The sequence below is a fragment of the Leptinotarsa decemlineata genome, unplaced genomic scaffold (assembly GCF_025532065.1).
Source record: "Leptinotarsa decemlineata unplaced genomic scaffold, Ldec_3_MD MMD2_tig00004067_RagTag_RagTag, whole genome shotgun sequence".
Lineage (NCBI taxonomy): Eukaryota > Metazoa > Arthropoda > Insecta > Coleoptera > Chrysomelidae > Leptinotarsa > Leptinotarsa decemlineata.
The window spans coordinates 2,253,257-2,278,637 of NW_027412602.1; the positions used below are offsets into that span (position 1 = coordinate 2,253,257).

The window sequence follows — 25,381 nt, forward strand, 5'->3', positions numbered from 1 at the left end:
AGTTTGAATAGAGAGGTGAATCGGCAAAATTGTCGATATTGGAGTGATACGAATCCTCGTTTATACCATTAAGTTCATACTTAACGAACGAAAATTTCAAAATATGGCCTCCTGTATAATTGTTGACCTGTTTTTTTATTTTTCCTGTTCATCTTGATCTCTTTCAGGCTGGAGCCTTGCTCCCCTACCCTTTGGACTGGTTTTCGTCAGAGAGACAAATGGGTCATAACTGATCAGTGATGGTGGCATGAATGTCGTCAGACATCCGTACCGCCCTTCGCGGTGTACCCCTACCTGGATGAGTGAGATGGATGAAGATATTATTCATCTGTTAACGGAGGACATGAGGGCCTCATTCGACAGAGTGTCGGGGCCTTCTATATCGAGAGAGGTCGTCTACAGCGTAATCTATAGCTTCCCTGACTAACGGATTATCGTGAGTTTCGGCGCAATCTAAAACTCGCCGATTCCTCGACTGGATGGACTGCTGAATGGAAGGCAGCTATAAATCTCTGCGGATGGCTTCATTCCGCACGAACCACGGAGCATTCACAATCATCCGTAGTATTTTATTTTGTAAAGTTTCCAAGATGGAGATGTTGGACGGAGCCGCTTGTCCCCAGACGCCTGAAGTGTACATGATGACAGGTTTGAACATCGTGTTGTGAATCGTAACTTGGTTTTTTAGGCTTAACTTGGATCGTCTGTTCATCAGAGAGTACAGGCTTGCCACCCGACCCTCGATCTTTGCCTTCACGCTTATAAAGTGCGGGTTCCAGGTGAGCATACGATCTATTAAAAGACCCGCGCTTGCCAGTCGATCTCCCTTCCAGAGATTCTCACTTTCATAGCCGGAGAAGATATTGTTCTTCCCATGGTTATCGCCCGAGTCTTTTCCGGGTTCACTCGGATCTTCCACTCGAGGTACCAGCGATCGAGGTCGTCGAATGCACGTTGCATATAGACGATCCCGAGCTCCCGACCCATGGAAGATGAGAGGAGAGTCGTTTCGTCGGCGTAGAGGGATACCTTCACATGCTCGGACCTCGGAAGGTCACTGGTGTGAAGGGAATACAGCGTGGGAGAGAGCACGGCCCCCTATGGCACTCCAGCCATGATCTTTCTATTGTCAGACAGAGAGCCCTCTACTCTAACCTGAAATGTTATGTCTTTCAGGAAAGACCCAATCCACCGGATCAGGCCCTTAGGCAGATCGAACGCAATTAGTCTGTGCAGAAGGCCTTCGTGCCAAACACGGTCGAAGGCCTTCGAAATGTCTAATAAGACTACATAGACTTTCCTGTTACGATTTAACTTCGCGATGGTATTTTCGACCAGTCTCAGAGCCTGTAACTCAGTGGAATGATCTCTCCTGAAGCCGAATTGTTCGTCAGGCAGAACATTTCGATCCTTAACTTTTTCGTTGAGCCTTTGAAGAACGACTCTTTCAGCCAGCTTAGCCGCCGACGAGAGCAGACTGATCGAGCGATAGTTCTGTAGGAAAAGCCGGTTCTGCCCCTGTTTTGGGAGCATGACAACGATCGCATGCTTCCACCTTGTGGGAAAGTATCTGAGGGCCAACAAACTGTTTATAATAAACAGGAGGTTCTCGACGCAGTTTTCCGGGAGCTTCTTCCATAACTTATTTGTTATTGAGTCGACCCCCGGATTTTTTTTCCTGCAAATCATTGTTTCAAAAGTTATTCTGGGTGGCTCATTTTCAACTCAAATAATTTGTAGCTCCCGAACCATAAGCTTCAGACCATATGTTTTATACTTTGTTGGAATCTGCTCATCACGGAGCATCTGATGATGCGAGACAATATAGGGTGATCCATTTAGAAAAAATTGGTGACTTGCTCTGGGGGTGCGATAGGGAAAGTAACATCATATGTGAGTATGTCAAAATGTGTCCCCCTGTATACTATTGTTGACGTTTTTTTTTTATTTTTCCTTAAAATCATTATACCAAAAGATATTCAGTGTGGCTCTTTTTATTCGGAATGCACTGTATATTATAAATTCCACCGTTCAGAACGTAAAGATGTTTCTAGAGTACTTCCATTAACCTAATAAAACTCGATTTGTCTCTCCGCATTCCACAAAGTAGTAACAAATAAAACTATCAGAATACTTCTCACTTATCAATTCACAAGTTTCCAGAATGTCAATCATTTATTTAACAGAAAACGTTAGAGATGGATTAACTAACCGAATGTTTCCATCGACTTTCGGCTGGGAAATTCAGACATGAGTAATCAGCAAAGGAAATGTAACCGTTCTTGTCATCTCTATGCAATATTGAATCACAACATAGTGTACAGCAGTATGTGGCACTAATACAACAATTCACCAAAATCCCTAGTGAGTAGATAGGTTTATGCCTTTTTATATGAACGAGAGTCCAAATACAAAGATTTGTCTAGAGCCCAAAAGCAAAGCTTTGTCTTTGGGCTGTGGTTTCATCTAATTGCCTTGCAGTGAAAGACAGAAGACGAATCTCGTTCGGTGGTCAATGTCGCAGCTTGGCTTGGCAACGAACCAACATGGGAAGCTTCGTTCATCTTTGATATTCGTGTTTTGAGTTTTCTGTCAATCTTATAGATGAAGTATTCGAAAAGGGCCGTGTTATCGAGTAATGAGTCTTACCCATGGATTGACAAGGCTAACCATCTTGTTAGGCAGCGGTCCCAATAACCAAACTCAAACTGCTCGGGTGTGTCATAGGCGTGGTTGTTGGACCTGCATCGATAGTGTCTACTGTTGGCGGCCGCACCGGACACTTTGAATGTTTATATGAAACATTGTTACGAAAAAAGCGGCAGTGAGAGTCAAGTCAAGACCACCAAGGAGCGCGGCATGAAAGGATATGAATTCAAGTGGCTGCTACTAATCAGCGAGCGAGAAAATACTGAATTTTGCTAAAGTTATTATTATTATTGACATAGTTAAAGTCTGAAGACCGAGTCCTATTGAAGCATAATGAAATACAAATTAATATGAACACTAGTAAAAGGATGAACATACAAGCCTAGCAAAAACCAAGTTATTGTGAACAATAGATTCGAAACAAAACAGATAGCATTGATAGATGTAGCACTAATGAATGACTTCTTGGTTGAGACCATTCTATTTATCAATAATCCGGTTGCATAGAAAGTGTTGCCGTTATTTGGCCTTGAATTTTCCTTTTTCAATTTCAACCCATGACCGCGTAATCTATTATCATCTATAATCTAGACCAGCAGAGTTGTGTTTGAGTATGCGAAAGGAGATGATATCCTTATTTCAAACGTCTACACGTTTTGTGGATAATCAATCACCTTACCGTAGAATGTGTAGAATCCTCGTAGAATATTATGAGTATCCAGAATATTTTATGAGTATCCGAAGCTCTTGGCAATTTAACAAACTAAGATCGACGTTGTTTTTCAGGTGAACAAATCTAAATCTGGAAACGTCAACGGCGACATTGTGGTTCCAAGGCCCCAAGACATTTCTTCCAGATCAGCTGATAATTCACGGGGACCGGAACATGTCAGAGTTGCTCAGCTCGAACAAAACATACGGTTTTTACAAGAACAACATCAGCTAATGTTGAGTGGACTGCACAATGAGATTGAAAATCTCAAAACAAGAAATAGAGGTAAGGATTCAATTGAAAATATCGAAAGAGATATCAATTATCCCAAGACTAATATTAGACGCTAGAGAGTGGAGGTCAGGATTTTTTATCAATATAAAATACATGGAAACACGTTCTTCATATAACCATATCTGGAACTCACAATAGTATGATAAAATGGATTACTACCTATTAATTCCGGACACTATACAGAGTGAGTCAACAAGATTCCCTCGGTTCATTGCTATCAGGGAAAACAACTTTTCGAGTTTCTCATTTTTTTCGCAATCATATCCATAAATACTGGGTGATTCAGCCAAGCGTGGCCAACCAAAATTATATTTTTTTAGATGAAACACCTAGTATATGAATACGTCATTCGATTCCATATTTTTTTAGCTCTCTAAGGAATTTCAAATTTCCACTGCGGCATTACCAAGTTATTCCAGAAAACCCAATTTTGCAGACAATATTTTTTTAATTCACCACCCGCATGTCTACAGCAATTAAGTGTGTTTTTTTAGGAATAATAAGTCAACACCATTATGATAATTTCGGGAATCTCAACAATATATAGAAATCCAGAAAAAATTGGAAAATGTGACGAAGTTGAAATAAAACTAAAAACAAAATATTTCTGTGCGTTCAATAGAAAATATTTTAGAGCATGTTACTCCGATATGTGACAGCAGGAATGAAAAGTCCAAAAGGTAGTTTATTCTCCTACATCTCCAAAAAATCAATATGAAAATAAATACAGGGTGAGTCAATAAGATTCCCTCGGTCCATTGTTATCAGGGAAAACAATTTTTCGAATTGCTCAGTATATAAATACGTCATTCGATTCGATATTTTTTTAACTCTCCAAGGAATTTTTATTTTCGAATTTCCATTGCGGCATTGTCAAGTTGTCTCGGAAACAATATATGGGGTGCTCGGTAAAACCAGTCAAGTTTCATTCATTTTTAAACAGACATAATTCAACTTTTTCAATTGGAAAACCTTGTATTTTTTCATTTGTATGAAATGTTTCAAGATTTCACTACATTTTTCATCAGAGGTATACTATACAAAAATCAGATAGTTTACTAATTATACCCAGTTTTATTAATTGTTGTAACCACAAAAAATTCATTTATTTACGTTCACTTATACAAAAATTTTTCGGTATGAACAATAACGCCTAAACTTTTTATCGAATAGAGAAATTCAAAAGATGTTCAAAATGGCGACCATTTTTTGCAACACATAATGTCAGTCATTTTTAAAAGAAATTCTCTACACGTTCCAGCATGTCTTCTGGGTTTTACCTGAAACCTCTAGTGATTCTTCGTTTCATGTTTGGTAGACAATCCATTTAATATACTCAGTCTTGTTCCATATAGAACCCCGTCCAATAAATTCGAAAACTCTTCCGAAGAAATCTTAGATATTTTCCGATAACTTTTTTTCCGAGAATTCCATCCCAAACATTCAGTGACCAACACTGTTGATGGTTCAGGCATAGAACAAAATGAGGGTTTTCCGTTGAATAATAATGCATGTTATGTCGATTCACAGTTCCATTTTTATGAAAAATTGCTTCATCAGAAAATAACACGTAATCGAAAAAATAATTTTCCTGATTGATCTTTTCTAAGCTCCATCGGCAAAATTGAACACGTTTTTCAAAATCTCTTTCTCCTACTCTTGCATCAATTGCATGTGGTACGGATGAAATTTGCTTGCTCGTATCATTCAAGACACGCTGATTTGAGAAGATTCTAATTCTGGTGTCGGGTACTCACTTGGGGATTTTTAACAAGGTGAAGAGCAATTTAAAATGTATTCTCTTCACTTGTTACAGGACAGACACGTTCGAACTTGTTGTGATTGACATTATCAGTTCTTTCAAATCTTGTGTTTAGATCCTGAAATACCCTTCCATCTGGTTGTCTTCTTTCGGGGAGTTTCTCTTTGTAAATCCTAGATGCAAGGAGGCAGTTTCCGTCACTTTCCCCCAAAGCAAATGACCATATCTTCCAATACATAATTCAAAATGAAAATGATTTAATCAACACGCGAAAGAAACTTCAACACATGGCCTTATTGACGAATTCCAAGATTCATTTTTTGATGTCAGTCATGGATAACTGGGTTTTGGCGCTCCGGGGAGACTTCATTGATTCCAGTGGCGTTTTAACAATACACATACATGAAATTAGTTTTTTTTATCGACCTTTTTTGGATATTTGTTACCTTCCACAATCTGAAAAATATAAAAATTATAATGGAGAACTTTATACAAGTGTAGAAGGATTTTTTTTTTTATTTTACCCCTATAAGTTACTGCGTAAAATCAAAGTATTTTTCAGTAAATTAAAAAGTTTGCCCTTCTACAATTGTATGAAGTTCTCCATTATAATTTTTATATTTTTCAGATTGTGGAAGGTAACAAATGACTTTCGTTGAATACATGAAATTAGTTTTAAATAGATCTTTGAAAATTATAATGAATTTTCAATATAGTAATATAATAAAATAAAATGACCGATTGGTATATAAAAAAAACATTGAAACTTTTTATAGATAATTAAATAAAAAATATAAAATTATATTGCCATATTATATATATATATATATATATATATATATATATATATATAGGAATAAAATCGAAGTTTTGAGAAACCCTGAATCCTAAGAGCCAGATCTTTTTCAGTTAACAAAACTGGTAATAACTCATTGTTACGTTAGTTTTAAGGTGATTGACAATGTTTCAAGATGAATTTCACTAGTTCGGATTTCCATTGTCTACTACCTATATAAAATGATTTGAAATCCCTGAAATAACTGAAAAAGAAGAATTAAAAATGAATAGCTGAAAATAAAAATTATATTAAGCAAAATAAACCTGAAATGAAATAATAGTGAAATAAAATACAATAGAACAATTGAACAAAAATAAATAAAAATAAAGAAATGAAAAAAGAAAACGAAAATAAAAAGTTGAGAGATTCCAAGTCACGTTAGTTCACGACGTTTCGATTGTTAGTATCTACAATCGTCTTTGAGTGATGACTGGACTGATTCCTCCGAGAGATGACTATTTATAGATCGTTCAAGTACTTTCACTTATCCCCGCTTTCCATTTTCCGCTTCACTGGTTCCATGGGAGATGACCGTTTGCTCACAGCTTGGGACCACTCGATGTTGTGTTGATGGGTCCAAACATGGTCTGCTATTTCTGATTTGCTGGTTTCCCCTCGCTATGTGTGTTTCTTGTGCTCGGCAATGCGAACATTCAATGACCTCTTAGTTTCATCAATATAGGATTTTCCGCACTCACAGGGCATCCGGTAAATGCAATTCTAGGAATCGCAGTCCGCGTTTGGTGGCCTGGTTTACGTGGGGCTGCTACGGATAGTGTTACCGGATCTGAAGCAGGTTGTGATGTACTTGGAACCGATTTTTCATATCCTCTCCGATAATCCTCTGATGTAGGGTCTTTTCTACTATCGCTTTGGAGTAGCCATTCCGTTGAAGATCATTTTTGATGACGGTCTAATAGAGTCTTGATGATTCCTTTTAGTTGATTGATGGTGGTTGGATTCGTGGTTCAGATACTGTCCCGTATAAGTGGGTTTTCGGTATACAGATGTTTCCCACTTAGTGTCGGACCTCTTCACCAAAACGTCTAAGAATGGCAATTCGTTGTGGATTTCCTTCTCCATTGTGAAAATGATAGAAGGTCTCACGCTGTTGATGTGGCTTGAAGAAGCCCACAAGAAACCTTGAGTCTGGTTGAGATATGTTGACGACACCTTCATAATATGGAACCATGGGAACACTGAACTAGCGGCCTTCCTGAAACACATCAACAGCATGAGACCTTCCATCACTTTCACAATGGAGAAGTAAATCCACAACGAATTTCCATTCTTAGACGTTTTGGTGAAGAGGACCGACACTAAGTGGGAGGAAACATCTGTATACCGAAAACCCACTCATACGGGACAGTATCTGAACCACGAATCCAACCACCATCAATCAACTAAAAGGAATCATCAAGACTCTATTAGACCGTCATCAAAAATGATCTTCAACGGAATGGCTACTCCAAAGCGATAGTAGAAAAGACCCTACATCAGAGGATTATCGGAGAGGATATGAAAAATCGGTTCCAAGTACATCACAACCTGCTTCAGATCCGGTAACACTATCCGTAGCAGCCTCACATAAATCAGGCTACCAAACGCGGACTGCGATTCCAAGAATTGCATTTACCGGATACCCTGCGAGTGTGGAAAATCCTATATTGGTGAAACTAAGAGGTCATTGAATGTTCGCATTGCCAAGCACAAGAAACACACACAGCGAGAGGAAACCAGCAAATCAGGAATAGCAGACCATGTTTGGATCCATCAACACAACATCGAGTGGTCCCAAGCTGAGATCTTGCACAGAGAACATTGGTTTAGGAGAAAATTCAAGGAAGCCGCTTACATGTTGTCCAACAACGTATTCAGCCAAGCCAGCGTAGAAATACGCAACATATGGAAACCCATCATCAAGCAAAAAATGACCAACTCCCGCCAAACGGTCATCTCCCACGGAACCAGTGAAGCGGAAAATGGAAAGCGGGGATAAGTGAAGGTACTCGAACGACCTATAAATAGTCATCTCTCGGAGGAATCAGTCCAGTCATCACCCGGAGACAATTGTAGATACTAACAATCGAAACGTCGTGAACTAACGTGACTTGGAATCTCTCAACTTTTTATTTATATTTTCTTTTTTCATTTCTTCATTTTTGTTTATTTTTGTTCAATATTTCTATTTTACTTGTATTTTATTTCACTATTTTCACTATTATTTCATTTCAGGTTTATTTTGCTTAATATAATTGTTATTTTCAGCTATTCATTTTTAATTTTTTTTTTTTAGTTATTTCAGGGATTTCAAATAATTTTATATAGTGGACAATGGAAGTCCGAACTAGTGACTCATTGTTAGTTTCGCATATATATGAAAAAAGAATTTGCTACCTTTTACATTAATAAAAAATCTCCACTCTAGCGCCTAATAGTACTTCTGGGGTAACTGACATCCTCGATATTATGTATGAATATCTTAGGAACTTTATCACGTCTTTAATTCTGCAATCATATGCCAAGTAGAGCTGATCAAGATTGGAGTGCTACCATATGAGTTCTTATAATTCATATTGATAAGAAAACATAAATTTTATTGAGGGAGAATCTTGCAAGAATCTTGCACGCATGAGGTGAATAACGGTCTGACGAAAGTAATATTTCATAAAAAATAATTTTTAATCATTCAGAATTGTATATCAAGTTTCATCTTCACCAATGTCTCAATATTTCAGAGTACTCATTCACTTGCTGCAATACCCCACTATCCAATAATTATATATATATATATATATATATATATATATATATATATATATATATATATATATATATATATATATATTCCTTTATTTTGAGTACTTCAATATTAAATTCTACAAAAAGGATTTGAAGCTTTATATCTTCTATTAATTATCTGCGAGCGCTTTCGACAGTTGGTAGTACTGTCGTCTTCTAGGCGAGGAGTGCCTGGAAGATGACAGTACTACCAACTGTCATATATATATATATATATATATATATATATATATATATATATGATGAGCTGTTTTCTCGGGTTTCGCTCCGTGTTCTGTGTATTTTCTCCCCATAAGGATTATTTTCACAACGTTTCGGCAAAGTCTCATTTGCCATCTTCTGGTGATGTCTGGTTTTTTTCAACTAGACTAGAGAAAATACACAAAACACGGAGCGAAACCCGAGAAAACAGCTCATCATACTTTATCCGTGAGAATCTTCGAGTTAACATATATATATATATATATATATATATATATATATATATATATATATATATACAGAGTGACCCATTTGAAAGCGGGCCACCTCTCTAAAACTGTTATTTATTATCCGATTCAGAAGTTTTTTTTTTCAATAGATAGAGCGTCAATAGTTCTATTAGAGTGCTGTGAAGTCGAAATATAAATAAAATTTTCAAGGCCTACTTCGAATTTTTTTCAAGGTCAAAAATCCAAAAAACATACTAGCGATTTTTTTATATGAAATTTGACGACGCCACTGGATTTGTGATGCTTTCAAATGGTTGTGACTGAAATTTCAAGATAAAATAATGTTTTTTAACAGAAATATGGCATAAGTAAAATATACCAATCACTGTCAAAATAATTCAAATAGTTGTATATTAAATAACAATTTTGTAAATAATATGGTTTGAAATACTTCTTCAGAACATAACAACTTTATGTGCGATATAGTTATCTTTATTAGCACACTGCAGTTTGTTGTCAAAGAATAGAAATACACATCTTTATATCATAATATAATTATCAATATTAAAACCATAAATGAACCACTACAAAAGAATGTATTAACATGACAATGCCCACACATTAAATTTTGGACTGTTCCACCAAATCTCCATTCAATTCGATACATTTATCATATCGTTTTCTAATGTTAACCAAAACATTCAATAATTGATTTGGGGTGATATCTCTGCAAGCCTGTCTTATTCTTTCACGCAGTTCCTCTTTGCTCGTTGGGCGAGTTTTGTATACTTTTTCCTTAACGGTGCCCCATAAAAAAAAATCAAGTGGAGTCAAGTCCGGGGATCTGGGGGGAAACTCAATCAGTGAACTATTTCGCCCTATCCACCGATTAGGAAAATTTTCTTCCAGCCAATCTCTAACAATCCTGCTATTGTGGATGGAACAGCCATCTAATTGAAATAGAATATGGGCCTCTTCTGCTAGTGGAAGTTCATCCATAGCGTTGGAAAACTCGTTTTTCAAAAAATTCAAAAAAATTTGACCATTCAAATTGTTTTCAAAAAAAAAAGGGGCCAATTATTCTGGTATGTAATATTCCGCACCAAACATTTATTTTTTGGGAGTACTGTCTTCTGCAATTTATTATCCAATGTGGATTTTCTTCCGTCCAGTACCTTGAATTTTGAGAATTAACTGTTCCATTGGTTGTGAATGTTGCCTCGTCACTGAACAAAATTTTTTTCAGAAAATTCCTGTTATTTAGATATTCTCCTTGAGCCCATAAACTATACTCCATCCTCTTTTCATTATCGCCTTCTTCTAAGGTGTGAAGAAACTTTGGTTTAAAGGGCTTCATATTATTATATTTCCTAAGATTTCTCCTTATTGTTTCACGCGGTAAGTTGATGTCCAAACTTGCAATTCTCACACTTGTTTTCGGATTATTATTAAAATAATTTCGAATTCGTTCAGAATTATTTCGTCTCTGCCTTTGTACAGTATTAATATTCTTCAGGATATGTTTACTAACAGCTCCATACTGATTGAAAATTTTGTTTACTCTTCCAACTGTAGCTCTGCTAATATTTCGATGCTCCGGATGCATGTTATTGAAAATTCTACATACTTCCCTTTCGGATCTGTCGTTGTTACCACGAAGTTTTACTATTTCAATTTTCTCCTGCAAAGTTAAATTATCTGCCATACTTCTTTATTAGTGTAGGTACTTGAAGAGTTATAAACTTCACTATTAATACTGACAAATTTGTGTCTTTTCGTCTTTTATTTTAATGACTTGTCATCTCCACGGCAACTTAACTTTCAAAGCCTTCTAATAAAAATAATATTTTCGAAATGTGGCATCCCAAACATGTTTGAATGAAACCAAGATATGTAGATATTCGGAATAACTGACAACCACCAAAGAGGAACTGCGTGAAAGAATAAGACCAGGCTTGCATAAATGTTACCCCAAACCAATGATCGAATTTTGATCGAATCTTATGATTAGTTAGCATTAGAAAATGGTAGAATAAACGTATCGAATTAAATCGGAAATTAGTTACAAAGTACGGAAATTAATGTCTGGGCACTCTCATCTCAATCCATTTTTTTGTTGTAGTTCATTTATTTCATCAGTATTGGTTATTATTGATTATTGAATATTGATTACTATTTGATGTAAAGATGTATATTTCATTTCTCTGATGACAAAAAAACTGCAGTGTTTTGATGGACATAACTATCTTCTATACTTTATGGAGTTCTGTTTGAAAGAAACATAATTTGACACCATTTTGAATAACTGCTGTTTACAAGCTCGACTGCTAACGACGTGAAAGAGCATTTTAAACGATATTATTAATAATATTGTGATTTAATATGACGACAATTCGAAATATTTAGATAAAGTGATAAAAATTTTACTTATGCTATATTTCTGTTAAAAAAACATATTTCATCTTGAAATTTCAGTCACAACCATTTGAAAGCATCACAAATCCAGTGGCGTCGTCAAATTTCATATAAAAAAATCGCTAGTATGTTTTTTGGATTTTTGACCTTGAAAAAAATTCGAAGTAGGCCTTGAAAATTTTATTTATATTTCGACTTCACAGCACTCTAATAGAACTATTGACGCTCTATCTATTGAAAAAAAAAACTTCTGAATCGGATAATAAATAACAGTTTTAGAGAGGTGGCCCGCTTTCAAATGGGTCACTCTGTATATATATATATATATATATATATATATATATATATATATATATATATATATATATATATATATATATATATATATATATATATAAAATGAATAGATAAGTACTTTTTGATCATTCCCATATTGATTTCAATTTAAGAGCCACCGGTAGACAGCTGTTCACAGCCTATTGGGCATCGTCAGTACCGGGCAGGCGGTCCTCGATTGAAGACAAAATGAGAAAAACCAAAAGAAAGTACTTGATAAAAATAGCTGCGTAAACGCAAGCGAAACATAAGTGGAACCACCTATTGGTGTGACACCGAAGTCAACTTGCCAAGTTGTTATGTCAGTGTTGGTGGTTTGACCAATCAACCGACAACTGCGGTAGCAGAAATTTGGGAAGCTAACCTGAAATGCCATGCCAAATCATTGCCAAATGCCAAATCATTCTCAGTGACTATTAGGCTTCAATTTCTATTTGTATTCAGGACAATGCAAAGAAAATTTCCTCCGGAGCTTTCAGACCCCAGTTGGAGCTTTCTGTCAGGAAAACTTTCGAAAATGTATATTTGTACTACATACCTTGATTTCAGAATTGCAGTACCAACTGGTTTTCTCAAAAGGAGCATCTCCTTCGTCTCCTTCTTCCCCCGAAGATGACAATAAACACAAGGTAAATTTATTAGTGAATGTATAAATTTCGTTCTAACATTTTTCATGTTCAAGGTTTACTCAAGTCCAAAAACATTTAACATAACACCGCTTCAGGTGGAGATCTTGGAGAAAGAACTAGGAGAACTCAAACTGCAGTTGGAAGAAACGGAGAGTAGAAATGTTTATTTGTCAGCAATAGTTGATGAACAAAAGAGGTAAGTTTCCTACATACAATAGTTAAGTATCATCAACAAAAACCTGTTATGCCTTAAAGTTAGCAAACCCACATATCCATTATCATCTGTACTAAACGAAATATTTTCCTTAAATTATACTTACAATAAGTAAATTTTTGGAATAAGAAAGGCATTAATAATCGGAATTGTGGCATAAAATTGTTGCAAATATATCATGTTGAATATTGAAATGCTTTATTCAAATAGGATACATCCATACAACAATGATAGTAATGTTAACATTAATATACATATAAATACAATATTACAAAAAAGATCTACTTATATTTGTTAATGGAAAAATGTACGATCCTATTTTATCTACAATTGAATGAAATGGAGAAATATCAATCAGTATCTGTCAGTTAGTTGTTTTACAAAGTCGTGGAATTCATGTAACTGAAAAAAAATTAAAGATATTTTTGCAAATGACCAGTCACAGAATAAAAAAAATATTGTACAATAAAGTTCAAACTGAGTTTAAACGATGGGTCGTGTGTTGTACTCATACCAGCATCAGAGAAGAAATAGAAAACACGATCTTGTTTGTAGGATTCAGTTGACTGTAAGGCACATGTTGTTACTTATTCACGAAGAGTAGACCGACTTCCTACAGTGCTGTGTTCCCAGTTGTTCACAATAACTCGGGGTGATAATGGGAATAAGCGATATTTCATCAATGTGAAAACCACTGCTCATAGACCCAGTCACAACTTCATGTTGTTACGATTGCGCACGGCTGGTGTAAACCTTGAAGTAGGAATGGGTCAATTGAGGCTGAGCCTATGGCGGGAAGCGCTTACTGCGCAACATCTGCTGCAGGCAACCAGGGATGCGATTGAACCCAGGTTTGTGTTTAATAAACCCTACAAAATACAAATAAAACAGAACACAGAGTCAGATGCTACAAATGCAATACGCATATATACAGACGGCTCAAAAACCAGGATGTGTAGTGTGCTCCAGATCACTAAGCCTAAGGATTAAGTAGGGAATGGGAAAAATGCGTGGTTCAAACAGAACTGGCTGGTATCTCAATCGCTACAAAAGAAATAAACAGGAAAGGAATTTCTGGCAAAAGCATAAAAATCTACACTGATAGCAGACACGCCCTATTAGCATTGAACAGAAACGTGTTACCTCAGGGCTAGTACTAGAATGTCACCAAGATTTAGCCAAAGCCTCGGTAGATAATAACATTATCCTGAGGTGGATTAATGGGCACGACAGGAGTAAAGATGATCTCATTGCCGACTCTTTAGCCAAGGAGGCGGCTGGGCTAAGAATGTTAGGACCCAGTGGCACCTACGGCCTGATGACTTCGACAATTGCGGAACTAGCCAAACGTCACACCCATGCTCAATCCCTAAAGAGATGGGATGAAATCAAAGGATACAATCTTGCCAGGATCACCTTGGGCGACCCTGGGAAGCTGGCGCCGAAGAAATATCTGGCGATGACCAGGAAAAATCAACGCTTAACAGTAGGATTTCTGACTGGCCACTGTCAACTAAGGAAACAATAGACCCACAATATGGGTCTAGTGGACACAGCTTTATGCAGGATGTGTCAACAGGAAGATGAAACTGTCAGGCATGTTGTATGCGAATGTCTGGAGTCATCGTCAATAAGAGAATGTGTGTTCGGCGAGTCTTGGCCTACACCTGCCTATATAAAGGAGATGTCTCCCAGAGACCTGTCCACCTTCCTGGAAAGGACAGGATAGACGATGACCTAGGAGGACAACTCCTTGTGAGGATGTGCAGTGGGCCTACGCACTCACCCTCCCTACTCAACAAATACAGATACAGAACTTCAAAATTTGAATATTAATTCGGTGCACCGAAAAATAGTCCTTATAGTTGGCCTTAACCAAAACTAAAATCTATCTACACTTATATCCAGGCTACGCTTTCACTTTATGATTAGGCAATGAAATTAGAATTCTTTCTTTTATTTCCATTTGAAATTTCCAAACATCAATGATGATCAAAGTCGTGAGTTGACTTTTTCAGATTATAAACGAGCCAACTAGGATTTTTCAATTTATTTTAGCTTAGATTCACATTTTCTGTTGAATATGTTCTATCCAAGCCAAATTCAATAGCGAAAACAATTGTTTTATGGGTGAATAAACTCTTTCAATATTCGTTGTCAGTCTGCAGGGCTGGTACATCTATTTGGGTCTGATTAGATAATAAAGGCATATGGAAACAAATTCAAGAGAAACTATAAATTCTTTCAGTAGAAATGAATATTTCGCCTGCTTGCCACAAACCTGATTGACCTGAACAATAAATGAAAAAATCTAATAAATGAACAAAGTAAGTATGCTCCTTAAATGTGGTATGAAAAATCAAGAAAGAATTGGGAGAGCACCCGTGGACATAGCGATAATCTCAAATGGTTTCAGAAAAGAAAGTTTCGCTTGACACAATCGAAAATCGGGAAAATTTGCAAACGAAAATCCTACTAACTGAAATATAAAAATATGTCAATTAATAGGTACTGAACTTTGCAGTCCATAAAATCTCCACTGGGTTTGTCTGACCAAAAACTTATTTCATTTCTGAATGAATTTTTCCTAGTTAGAAGTGTGTCGTTGCTTGCTCTTTTTACTAGATGAATACTGAAACAGCTCAGCATAAATGAAGCTACTGATCCTGATGAAATTCCTGTTATCGTACCGATGAATGCTTCAATAAATTTACACCATTGTTTTGGAAGCTCTTCAACATGCCTTACAGAAAATGAGTTTATAGTTTATCGTTTTTGTTGTAAGACTATTCAAACTCAACCTTTAGTCAAAGAAGATAAGAAAACTCTTCCAAATAACTTCAGACTAGTTGTTTTATTATTAGTGATATCTATTAATAATAATAAATGTTGGGAATTCTTCAACAGCTCAATTGAACATAAATATGGTTTCCGGAAGCGAAGAAGAATGGACAACCTTCTCAGATATGTCACCACCATTCAGAATACTTCATTCCAAAAACTCTGCTGTTGTTTTGGATATGTTCACGGCCTACGGCCATATTTAATATCATGGTTTACTAATTAAACTCTTATATTATTTGATTTTTCTCTTTTGGATATCTTTATCATCAATGCTAATATTCCCAGGGAACTCATCAACGATTTGTTTTTAAAGACCAGAAATATAATATTTTGCTATATATGCTAACGACAGCCAGTTGTCTCTTTACTAAATCTTAACTTGTCTCTTACCATAGATAGACCAGTTCACATCTTCATATAAATCTAGAAGAAATTTCTGTTCAGAATAAATAGAATTCAATGCTACGAAAACGCAAGCATCAGTTTTTCCTAAGAAGGTAAACGTGAAAAAACCGGACAAAATCATTTCAGGGTACCCACTTCCTATCACGCTTTGATTTATCTTAAATTAGACCTTATTTGGACTATTGCTCATATATGTGTGGCTCCATCGCAACATTTACTCTGAAACTGCTAAATTCTATACAGGAAAAGCCATCTGCCTCGAGAGCAATAAACGTCAGAAACTTACAGAAAACTGCACCTGTTTCTTGCTTCGAGGTTCAACTGAATCTAACGTCGAAATTCATTTTTAAGTACTTCCTAATTTGAGTAACATCTCTTGAAGATTAAAACTTTTTATTACTATTGCACTTCTTGATCTGTTTAAAAAAAAAACTGTTTTTTCGTTAATCAGCTGTCACCCCAATACGAACGACAACTCTCAGAAGTTGAGAAACTTGTGCAATTAAGACTAACAAGGTCTTACCTTTTAACGTGTGATTCCTAACATTCGTAGATACTATAGATTTTATATTTCACCAAAATATGTATATTCCTCAATTATAAAAATAATGTTTTTTTTTAAGGAAATTGGAACGCTACGAACGAGATCGTGAAAAAGAACGAGAACGAGCTGCTCGACCGGATCCAGAGCTATTACGAAAACTGGATGACGCGGAAGTTATAATAAGACGCCTGCGCAGAGAAAATTCAGATTCACGCCGTGACAATGGCTCACATTATTCTCCAAGAGAAGGAGGCTACCAGCAAAGAATTGGGGAAAACGGATTCAATCCTTCTCGTTCCGGGCAGCATTCTGGAAGAGGAGGCGGAAGTCGATACCGAGGGAATAATTACAGAGGACATTGGTTCCCGCCACTTCATTCTCAGAGCTATTGGCAAGGTGGTAGAGGCCACGAGAGAAATAACTTAACACCTGCCGAAGGCTCTAATGCATTACCTAGTTTACCAATCAATGAAAGTCAGTATAACGGTAGGAAAGGTTCAAATAATAACCATTACCAGAACGGAGAGGGTAAAAAGTATAGGGGGAATCAAAAGAATGCAAAACCGGCATAAAGTTATTGTATACATACTAGTTATGAAACGCTTCAAAGGCTGTCTTCGTTTTGATTCTAGTTATACTACATGTTGATTAAAGTATACCCAGATGGTGAAAACTTTGGCAGGGCTAGAGAAAGAGAGTTAACCAAGAATGTGATTCTACCACAATTTCGTAAGATGTTTTTTCCACCTGGGCAATAGCTTAGGTTATGAATATTACAAATCTTGCTGTGGTGATTTTCGTATTTAATTGGAACTGACAACCAATTTTTAGCAGTCACTGCGCTTGAATAGAGTGCCAAAACTAGTCCAACTTCCTTGAATACCATAATTGTATGCATAAATGTTTGAGTATAACTCAAGTTTTCTTTTAGAAGGATGAACAAAAACGTAAGCCAAACAATGCACGGACAGATTCATTAAATGCATTCAATTTATTAGTGATCCTAACGTGTTTCTGATATTTTGGGGCGCCTTCAGATTTTTGTTCTTTATTTTTATCTTTTTTATATATTCAAGGATGTTAGATACTTAAACTCTATTATACAAAAATGTATGATCTCGAATAAGGCATATGATCAGTGCAATTCCTAGTTGAAAACAGTAAAAAACTTTACCCAAATAAATCATGCAAGAGTTCTTCAATTTGAATTGAACTAGTATTCATATTAACATTCTGTCGCATCGAACTTCCATGAGAATTTTGAAATAAAGGAATAAAGAAGTTATCTAAAAACATTTCTTATAAAAGAAATTATACACTCCTTCTTTTGAAATTATTCACAAATATATAGAGTACCGAATTAAATGGCGAATAGTAGTTTTTTTTTTCAAATGAACGTTACATTATTTCATCAGTTCGGACTTCCATTGTCTAATATAATATAAATTGATTTGAAATTCCTGAAAAAAATTTAAAAGATTAACCGAAAATAACAATTTTATTGAAAACTGAAATTACAAAGAAATAGCATACAAGCAACAACCAAAAAAAATAAAAAAATACAAAATTGAAATATTAATAAAAAATTAAAAACATTAATAACAAAAAAATTAAAAATGAAAATTAAAATATATTATATTAGACAATGGAAGTCCGAACTGATGAAATACACCACGAAACATTGTCAACAACCTTCAAGCAAACATTACATTGTTTCCCTCCTGAAATGTGTTTACAAAAAATATAGGTAAAAGATTCAAAAATGGTAACATTCCACTATTCTATGGCTTCAGTTTTCCCAAAAACTCTACACAGTACGTTTTGTTATGAATATATTTTAAAAATGTGGGTTTACTGTCATGAAATATTCATTTTACCATTTTATTTGCATTTGCATTTGCAATTCTTTCTTGATTTTCTCCAATAGAACAAAGACCCATTATTTTATTTCATATGGGTACTTTGCACAAACATCATTTTCCAAAATTAGGTGAGTATATATAATTTCAACACTTTCAGCCATCTTCCCCCGCTATTTGTTAAAAGAGAAACTTTTCAATAAAGTTTTATTTATTTATGAAAAAGGCCATAACAATAGATACAGATCTAATAACAGTATGGCACCAATTAAACATAAGGGTTGACTATCAAGTACAAATTACATATTAGGTAAAAAAACTAACTATGAACAAAATATTTTTACTGGATAATTATGGGTAAAACATAAATGAGTTGCCAAATTCACATTTGGTACCCTGTAAATTGTTAAATAATTTAATTAGGATGAATGAAGTCATATCTTATACTTTTATATTAAACATTATATCTTCATTTCAGTATCCCAAAGTACTAATGAGAGGTAGTTGTAACTAACACTACCACTGAATATAATCTCGTATTGAAACATTAAAAAACTTCAAGTGTACCAGTACATTTCTTGGTCTTATAGCAAATGGTTACAGTCAGTATCATTAGTTTCTCCAATAAATGTATCCTGGAGTAAATGACCTTTGACCACTGCACTGGCGTTTATTTCCTTTATGTGATATGTATCTCATGGATATTTCTTGTAAAAAGTGATATCAGTAATGCATTTGAAAAGAATGTGAACCCATATTTTTAAATTTCTTAATATTGAGATAAAGTACTAATGATATTATAGAAAGTATTGTAGAGATAAGTAACTACATACATGAAAAGGAAAAGTAAAAAACTCTATATTTTATGGTATATTAAGGCCAATAAAGTTACCACTTCTATAATCAAGTTTCGGAGATGCCTTCCATAACATGGTAAAACAAGTCAAAAATTTCGTTCTATTAATATAGATTCAATATAAATCAATCAGTTATGCGTCAACTTTGTGATAAGTATCACGACAAACTAGATGATTGTCTTATTGCCCTTAGGTCGATAAGATTGAAGAAACTATAACTGGTTCTATCAACATTTTTCTTTTTATGAGAAATATAACAGGATACTAAAATTCACTTTAAAATAATAGGTATTATTTTTCCATCCGATTCGAGTAATATTTTTAGCAAAAACTACACTACTTGTCTGATAGTTCGTGATTTTGACTTGAAGTTTTGAGAGAGGACTTTTAGGTCCTGTACAACCTGTAGTTTATGAATTTTGAACTAGCATTATCTATCAAGATCATCTAAAAGCATTCCTGAATATTTAAATAAGTGAATTATATATACATTCATGCAAATGAAATGGGCTGTGACTATGATACTGGAAATTGCAGGTAAGATATTAATGAAAGAAATATTCCTTCTCCTACCATTTCGTTGTCTTTATAACACACAGTTGAAATCATATAAACATATGGAGTTCTTTCAGAAAATATAATTGAGGAGATCTGCAACATTTGAATCAGTTTGGACTCTAGGACACATGTAGAATTGGGTTCTAGGTTATGTTTATTAGTATAACTCTCAGAAATAACGCTCTTGTTACTTTTCCGGATTGTATATAGTGTGCCCAACTGCCCTACGAGATCTAGGTGTAATACAAAACTTTTTCTCACCTATAATAGAATTGAAATTAATTTCAATATGAATGAATAGCATGATAAATACTATAGAGGACTCTCATTTGATTTTGATTTTTCAAAAGTCGTTTTTGGAGGAGCCCCTTTGCTAGACTAGATAACATCCTGTTTTCTAATTTCCCATATTGAATTCAGGTCAGTGCCGGTTTTTCATTCAAACTTAAACCCACTCATCTATGCAGTAATAACTTGCATAATACATTGTATAAACTATAATTCGTGATTGTGAAGTAAAAACCTCTTGTTACAAAGTCAGCAAGTAGTTTTTGAATGTTATTCAGATTCATAAACAATGGCCATTTTTCGAATAACATTAGTAGGTAAAAACTTGAATGTGAATTTTTCAAGTGACCGATTTTACATCAACCATCTTTTGAAGGTGAAGGAATGGTTGTTTCGAAATAACATGCCAAAATGGCAATTTGTACTTTTATCAACGATTTTATAGAATGTATTCATCAGTATTGGGGATTACCGTACATTGAATAATACATATTACTCATTCCAGATTGCATTTGCACTTTTACTGTTATGATATATTCCAAATTTGCAGGGAACTTTCTCGTTAATAAATTGAAATTTTACCGGTTTTGAAACTATACAAACTCATATAGGTATATTCCAAAGAATATTAACCAATATTTTCTGATGTGAACTGATTAATATATGCAATAATCTAACTGTTGTTGATTATAATAATATAGTTGGAACGTAAAATATTTATATCTGTGCTATTCATCTTAAAAAAGTAACGTACTTAAATATAGTATATGTAGCTGTGACGCATTTCAAAGTGTTATTCAAATGATCTTGTTACCTATCCACCTGTACATTTTTAGTTGTTTCCCTACTTCTTTTGAATACCATGTAAGTGTATTATTTCAATAAATTATATTTCATTAGTACATATATTGGCGGTTTCTTTAAAGTATCATATGACCAATTTAGAAACGACAGTGTAATATTTTGCCTTGTATTTCAGAAAATTTTCTTGATTTGCTTGGATTTTAGTCAGACTATATATAAATATATTAAAACGACATAATAAACAATATGTAGGTGCTTTTCAAAACAACGTATTTTTCCTTTTTGGAAATTTAAAAAACAATGTTTTCAATGGAAATTACTTACTTCATTCTGGAACTGGTAAGATTTGTTTCATTACAAATTGAAAATATTGCAAAAACCGTCATTACCATTATATACCTAATGATATTTTTTCTTCAGTTTTGGTTTCATTTATTGCTGTAGGCTAGGTTGGGTTACAAATTAGATTTGATTTCATCGAATCAAGAACATTTGAATATTCTGTGAAAACCAGCTAAGAGCATCCCTTAAGCTTGGACGGTTAGTGGGATCTATAGTTATAGGACTCATAATAATTGTTTCCATAGATTTTTCGAATGTTATACCTCCCATAATCGATTGAATGTGTTGAATTGTGAGAATTTCAAACATACGTTCTCATATTCTTCCACAAATTCTTTCAAAACAGTATAAATATATTTTTTGAACGACAATTTTTTGTGGAGTAGTCGATGCTTCCTACTGTCTTTTGGATGTATAACCTTCCACAATCTGAAAAACGAGAAAGTTAAATCATTAGAGAATTTGCAGAAGTCAAATGAAGTGCAGATAGATAATGTTTGTTAGTTTTTTGGTGCAAGGACCCTTACGGGTGTAGAACTTGTCAAATTATTAAAACAAACAGACAAACACAATACCATACAAAAATCTTTAAAAAAATGAAATAGAAATGAAAGCAAACAAATACAAATCAGCAAACAACTCAAAATCTATCAGCGAAATATTCTTCTACTGAATAATATGCATTTCATAAAAGCATGATTTTCAGATTCTTCTTCATCTTTCTAAGGGGTAAGTTTCTGATGAAATCAGGTATTTTGTTATATAAACTAGTAACAGAAAAAAGAACATTTTTCTGTACAAAAATGAAACATGTTATTCAATTTCGAAAATAGTTTTTATTACGAGTATTATGATAGTGATATCTATCAAGTTTCCAATTATGACATGCAGAATTGCTCGACATCCTCACTAAACCTGAAATCCAAACCTTTAAAGGTGTAGAATTTTTTATCAACAAGATCCTTTTTTAATTTGAATTGAAAGGGGTATATTTTTAGGAGAGATTAAATTTTGAGAAAGAAAGGTTTCGACTTTCTACTTCTCCATTCTTATACATAGAAATGAAGAAAGCAATTATTTCAAAATAAAATCTTTACAAAGTCGTGTAGATCATACGAAGAAGTAACTTTAGTTAATTTACTGAAAATCTTCTGCACAATATGAAGTTGACTTCTGTGATACAGTGTGGTTCGATGTGCATTGGGTATTAATAAATTTCCAGACCAGATCCAATATTGATGCTGACTGGATACACCCAGTTCATAAAAGTGAGTATTCCAAAATATTTTAAATGTATCTCTACAGTATTGTCTCCAGCCTCTCTGAGCAATAATTCTAAGATCCCTCTTCTAAATAGAGAAAATATGCTAACAGTAACTTATCATGAACCTCAACGTATAACAATTACTCCTCAACTTCTTACACTGACTTTCAATATATGAAGACAAAGAAGTAATAAAGAGATTCAATAATTTTCAGTATTTCATTCATAAAGGTGCTGAGTACATCTCACTGACACTACTTGACAATGTCAAATTGGCACTTCAATTTTCAATGTTGTTTACATTCAGGAATAAATTTATAGTACATTATGGCCCATAAGTTATTGATCTGAACAAAATGTGCTCAACTGATTTTGATTTTAAAATTTATACCATCTTTGAATATGTGTACAAAATTCGGTTACTCATTTCTTGATTCGAGAGTTTTTGACAGAACAAAAGTGAATTGGCAAAAACACCAGGATTCCTATGCATCATGTGAATTTGTATTCCTTTTTATAATGTCATGGAGATTTAAATATAAAGTTGTAAAATAATAGTCTGGGTTATCGGGTAGTTTGATTCTGCAACGTTACATGGACTGCGAATAGCCATGATGCTCCCTGGGTGGCTCGGGGAGTTATTAACATTGCCGACACAAGACTAACGACCAATGTAGTTGATGCCGATGACACCAGTAAAAAAAATCGGGTACTTAGTTACAAAAAAAGTAAAAATTTCAGCAATATGTCTATGAATAATTTGCCTTAATTTTTTGCATCAAAGATTAGAAGGAATACTGAAGATACATAATTTTTATCAGAATGAACAAATATCTCACCTTGATGAAGCTAAAAGAGAGTTCCAAATTCTGAGTAACACCTGTGAATTTGTCTTATCAGGAGTATGTTTAATGATGACAGCTACAATCAGCAAACTCTTGACTTCTTTGAGAGATTCACTTCAATTGATTTAAATAACTTTCATCAGAATAAACCGACATGTTACTTGTAATTTGAAGAGATGGTTCAAAATCTAAACTCAAAATCTTAATTTTGCTTACTTCATCACAATATTCATAGTTAAGATCATGATATCAATAGCATCCTTATATTCTTTACCAACATGTTCATCACTATATTGTAGGTCTCCTTCAAATTTAGTGGTAGACATTGTATTCAATTTTAAGAAAACTATAGTCAAGTCAATGAATATTTGTTTTCCAAGACAAATAATACATCTTTTATGGGAAGATGAGGTTCCACTTGTATTGACCTATGTGCTCACTTGGTATTAGTTATTTCACAAATGATCGATAATAAAAGATGACTAATATTTAATATGTTATTACAAAATCAATTTTACAGTACCTCAAAGTACTAGCTGATCCGAATAATTGACTGCCAGAAACTCAGGTTATGTTTTAGAGATTGCTGCATTTTAAATTGTGATAGTAAAGTTTTTGGTGCGATTACTAAAACTATAGACTTCAGAAAATGATAAACAGATAAAAAAAATTATTTTTGCTAACTTGGTGAAAAGCACCAAAAAAAATTGTGAAAACAGCTTACGGCTTATAGATGACAGTGGCAGGCCTTCTATGTTCTATGTTCGTCTCTGAAACTGAACGATGAATTTCCTTGCAGTGTTGTCGGATGATATATTTTAACTAGTGAACAGGCAAGGGCGGATTTATAAAAGGGATATTTGGTGTAATTACCATAGATATTATAATATACAATATTCATGATGATTATCCTTGTAATGTCTGGATCTCCTCTCCTAAGCATACCCTGAAGCTGCTGGATTCCATCCAGAAAAGAGTCATCCACCTGACTGGAGACACGACCATCACTTGCAACCTTGATAGTCTGGAACATCTAAGAAAGGTTAGAGATTTGTCTCTCTATTATAGATATATTCACGGGAGGTGTTCAAGTGACTTGGCACATTTGATTCCACCAAGAGCGGTACATATCAAAAATACGGACGGATACGTTATAACAATAATAGTATACGATATGGAGAAATAATATAACCTAATGTTCGAGATATATTAAAATGAAACACTAGAACTCAACATTTTTCTAGCGTGTTAATTTTTCGTCTTCATTTACTTGAGTCGACCCTATTCTATTCCCTGAAATCGTCACTTGGTTGGTGAAACGTACTTCAGAAGAATATTGCAGCTTTGGTGTTTGGTAACAGCACTCATTTTGGATAATAAATAGTTGGACTCTCATTATATCCAGTGAATATTTTTAATTTTTAGTACAACTCTCTGTGTGAAAGGACATACATAATTTTAATATTTTTCAAGTCCGTGCACCATACGAGAACCGTGTAACTGTTATATCACCTGCAATGACTTTCTTCATTTGTGACTATTCCTATACATTTTATGTCAAAAGGAAAAAAAAATATTATCATCAAATTAAGATTTGGAATGTTGATAATCCTTTCAATAATTATTTTCTTCTCATCGTTCACCCCAGGATATTGTTCCTCACTGCCTTCGAAGCCAATGTTTAGATCG

The 25,381-nt window shown here is 34.4% G+C and overlaps 1 protein-coding gene and 1 long non-coding RNA gene across 3 annotated transcripts in view; one reads left to right on the forward strand and one right to left on the reverse strand.

Moving 5' to 3' along the window:
- The window catches only part of LOC111518315 (uncharacterized), a 32,252-nt gene extending 10,909 nt beyond the window's left edge, over positions 1-21,343 (forward strand). For both annotated transcript variants that reach the window (XM_074178593.1, XM_023174732.2), the window contains 4 exons: positions 3,436-3,646; positions 12,789-12,868; positions 12,922-13,064; positions 16,955-21,343. In XM_074178593.1, coding sequence (XP_074034694.1) covers positions 3,436-3,646; positions 12,789-12,868; positions 12,922-13,064; positions 16,955-17,447 — 927 coding nt within the window. In that variant the 3' untranslated portion in view covers positions 17,448-21,343. The remainder of the gene's footprint in view (positions 1-3,435; positions 3,647-12,788; positions 12,869-12,921; positions 13,065-16,954) is intronic.
- Positions 15,052-24,410, reverse strand: LOC111518316 (uncharacterized). Its single transcript, XR_002723948.2, has 3 exons — positions 24,216-24,410; positions 21,566-22,012; positions 15,052-15,372 (listed from the first exon to the last, which is right to left on the reverse strand). It is a non-coding gene; the product is annotated as an uncharacterized lncRNA (long non-coding RNA).
- Between the last annotated feature and the right edge of the window lie 971 nt (positions 24,411-25,381).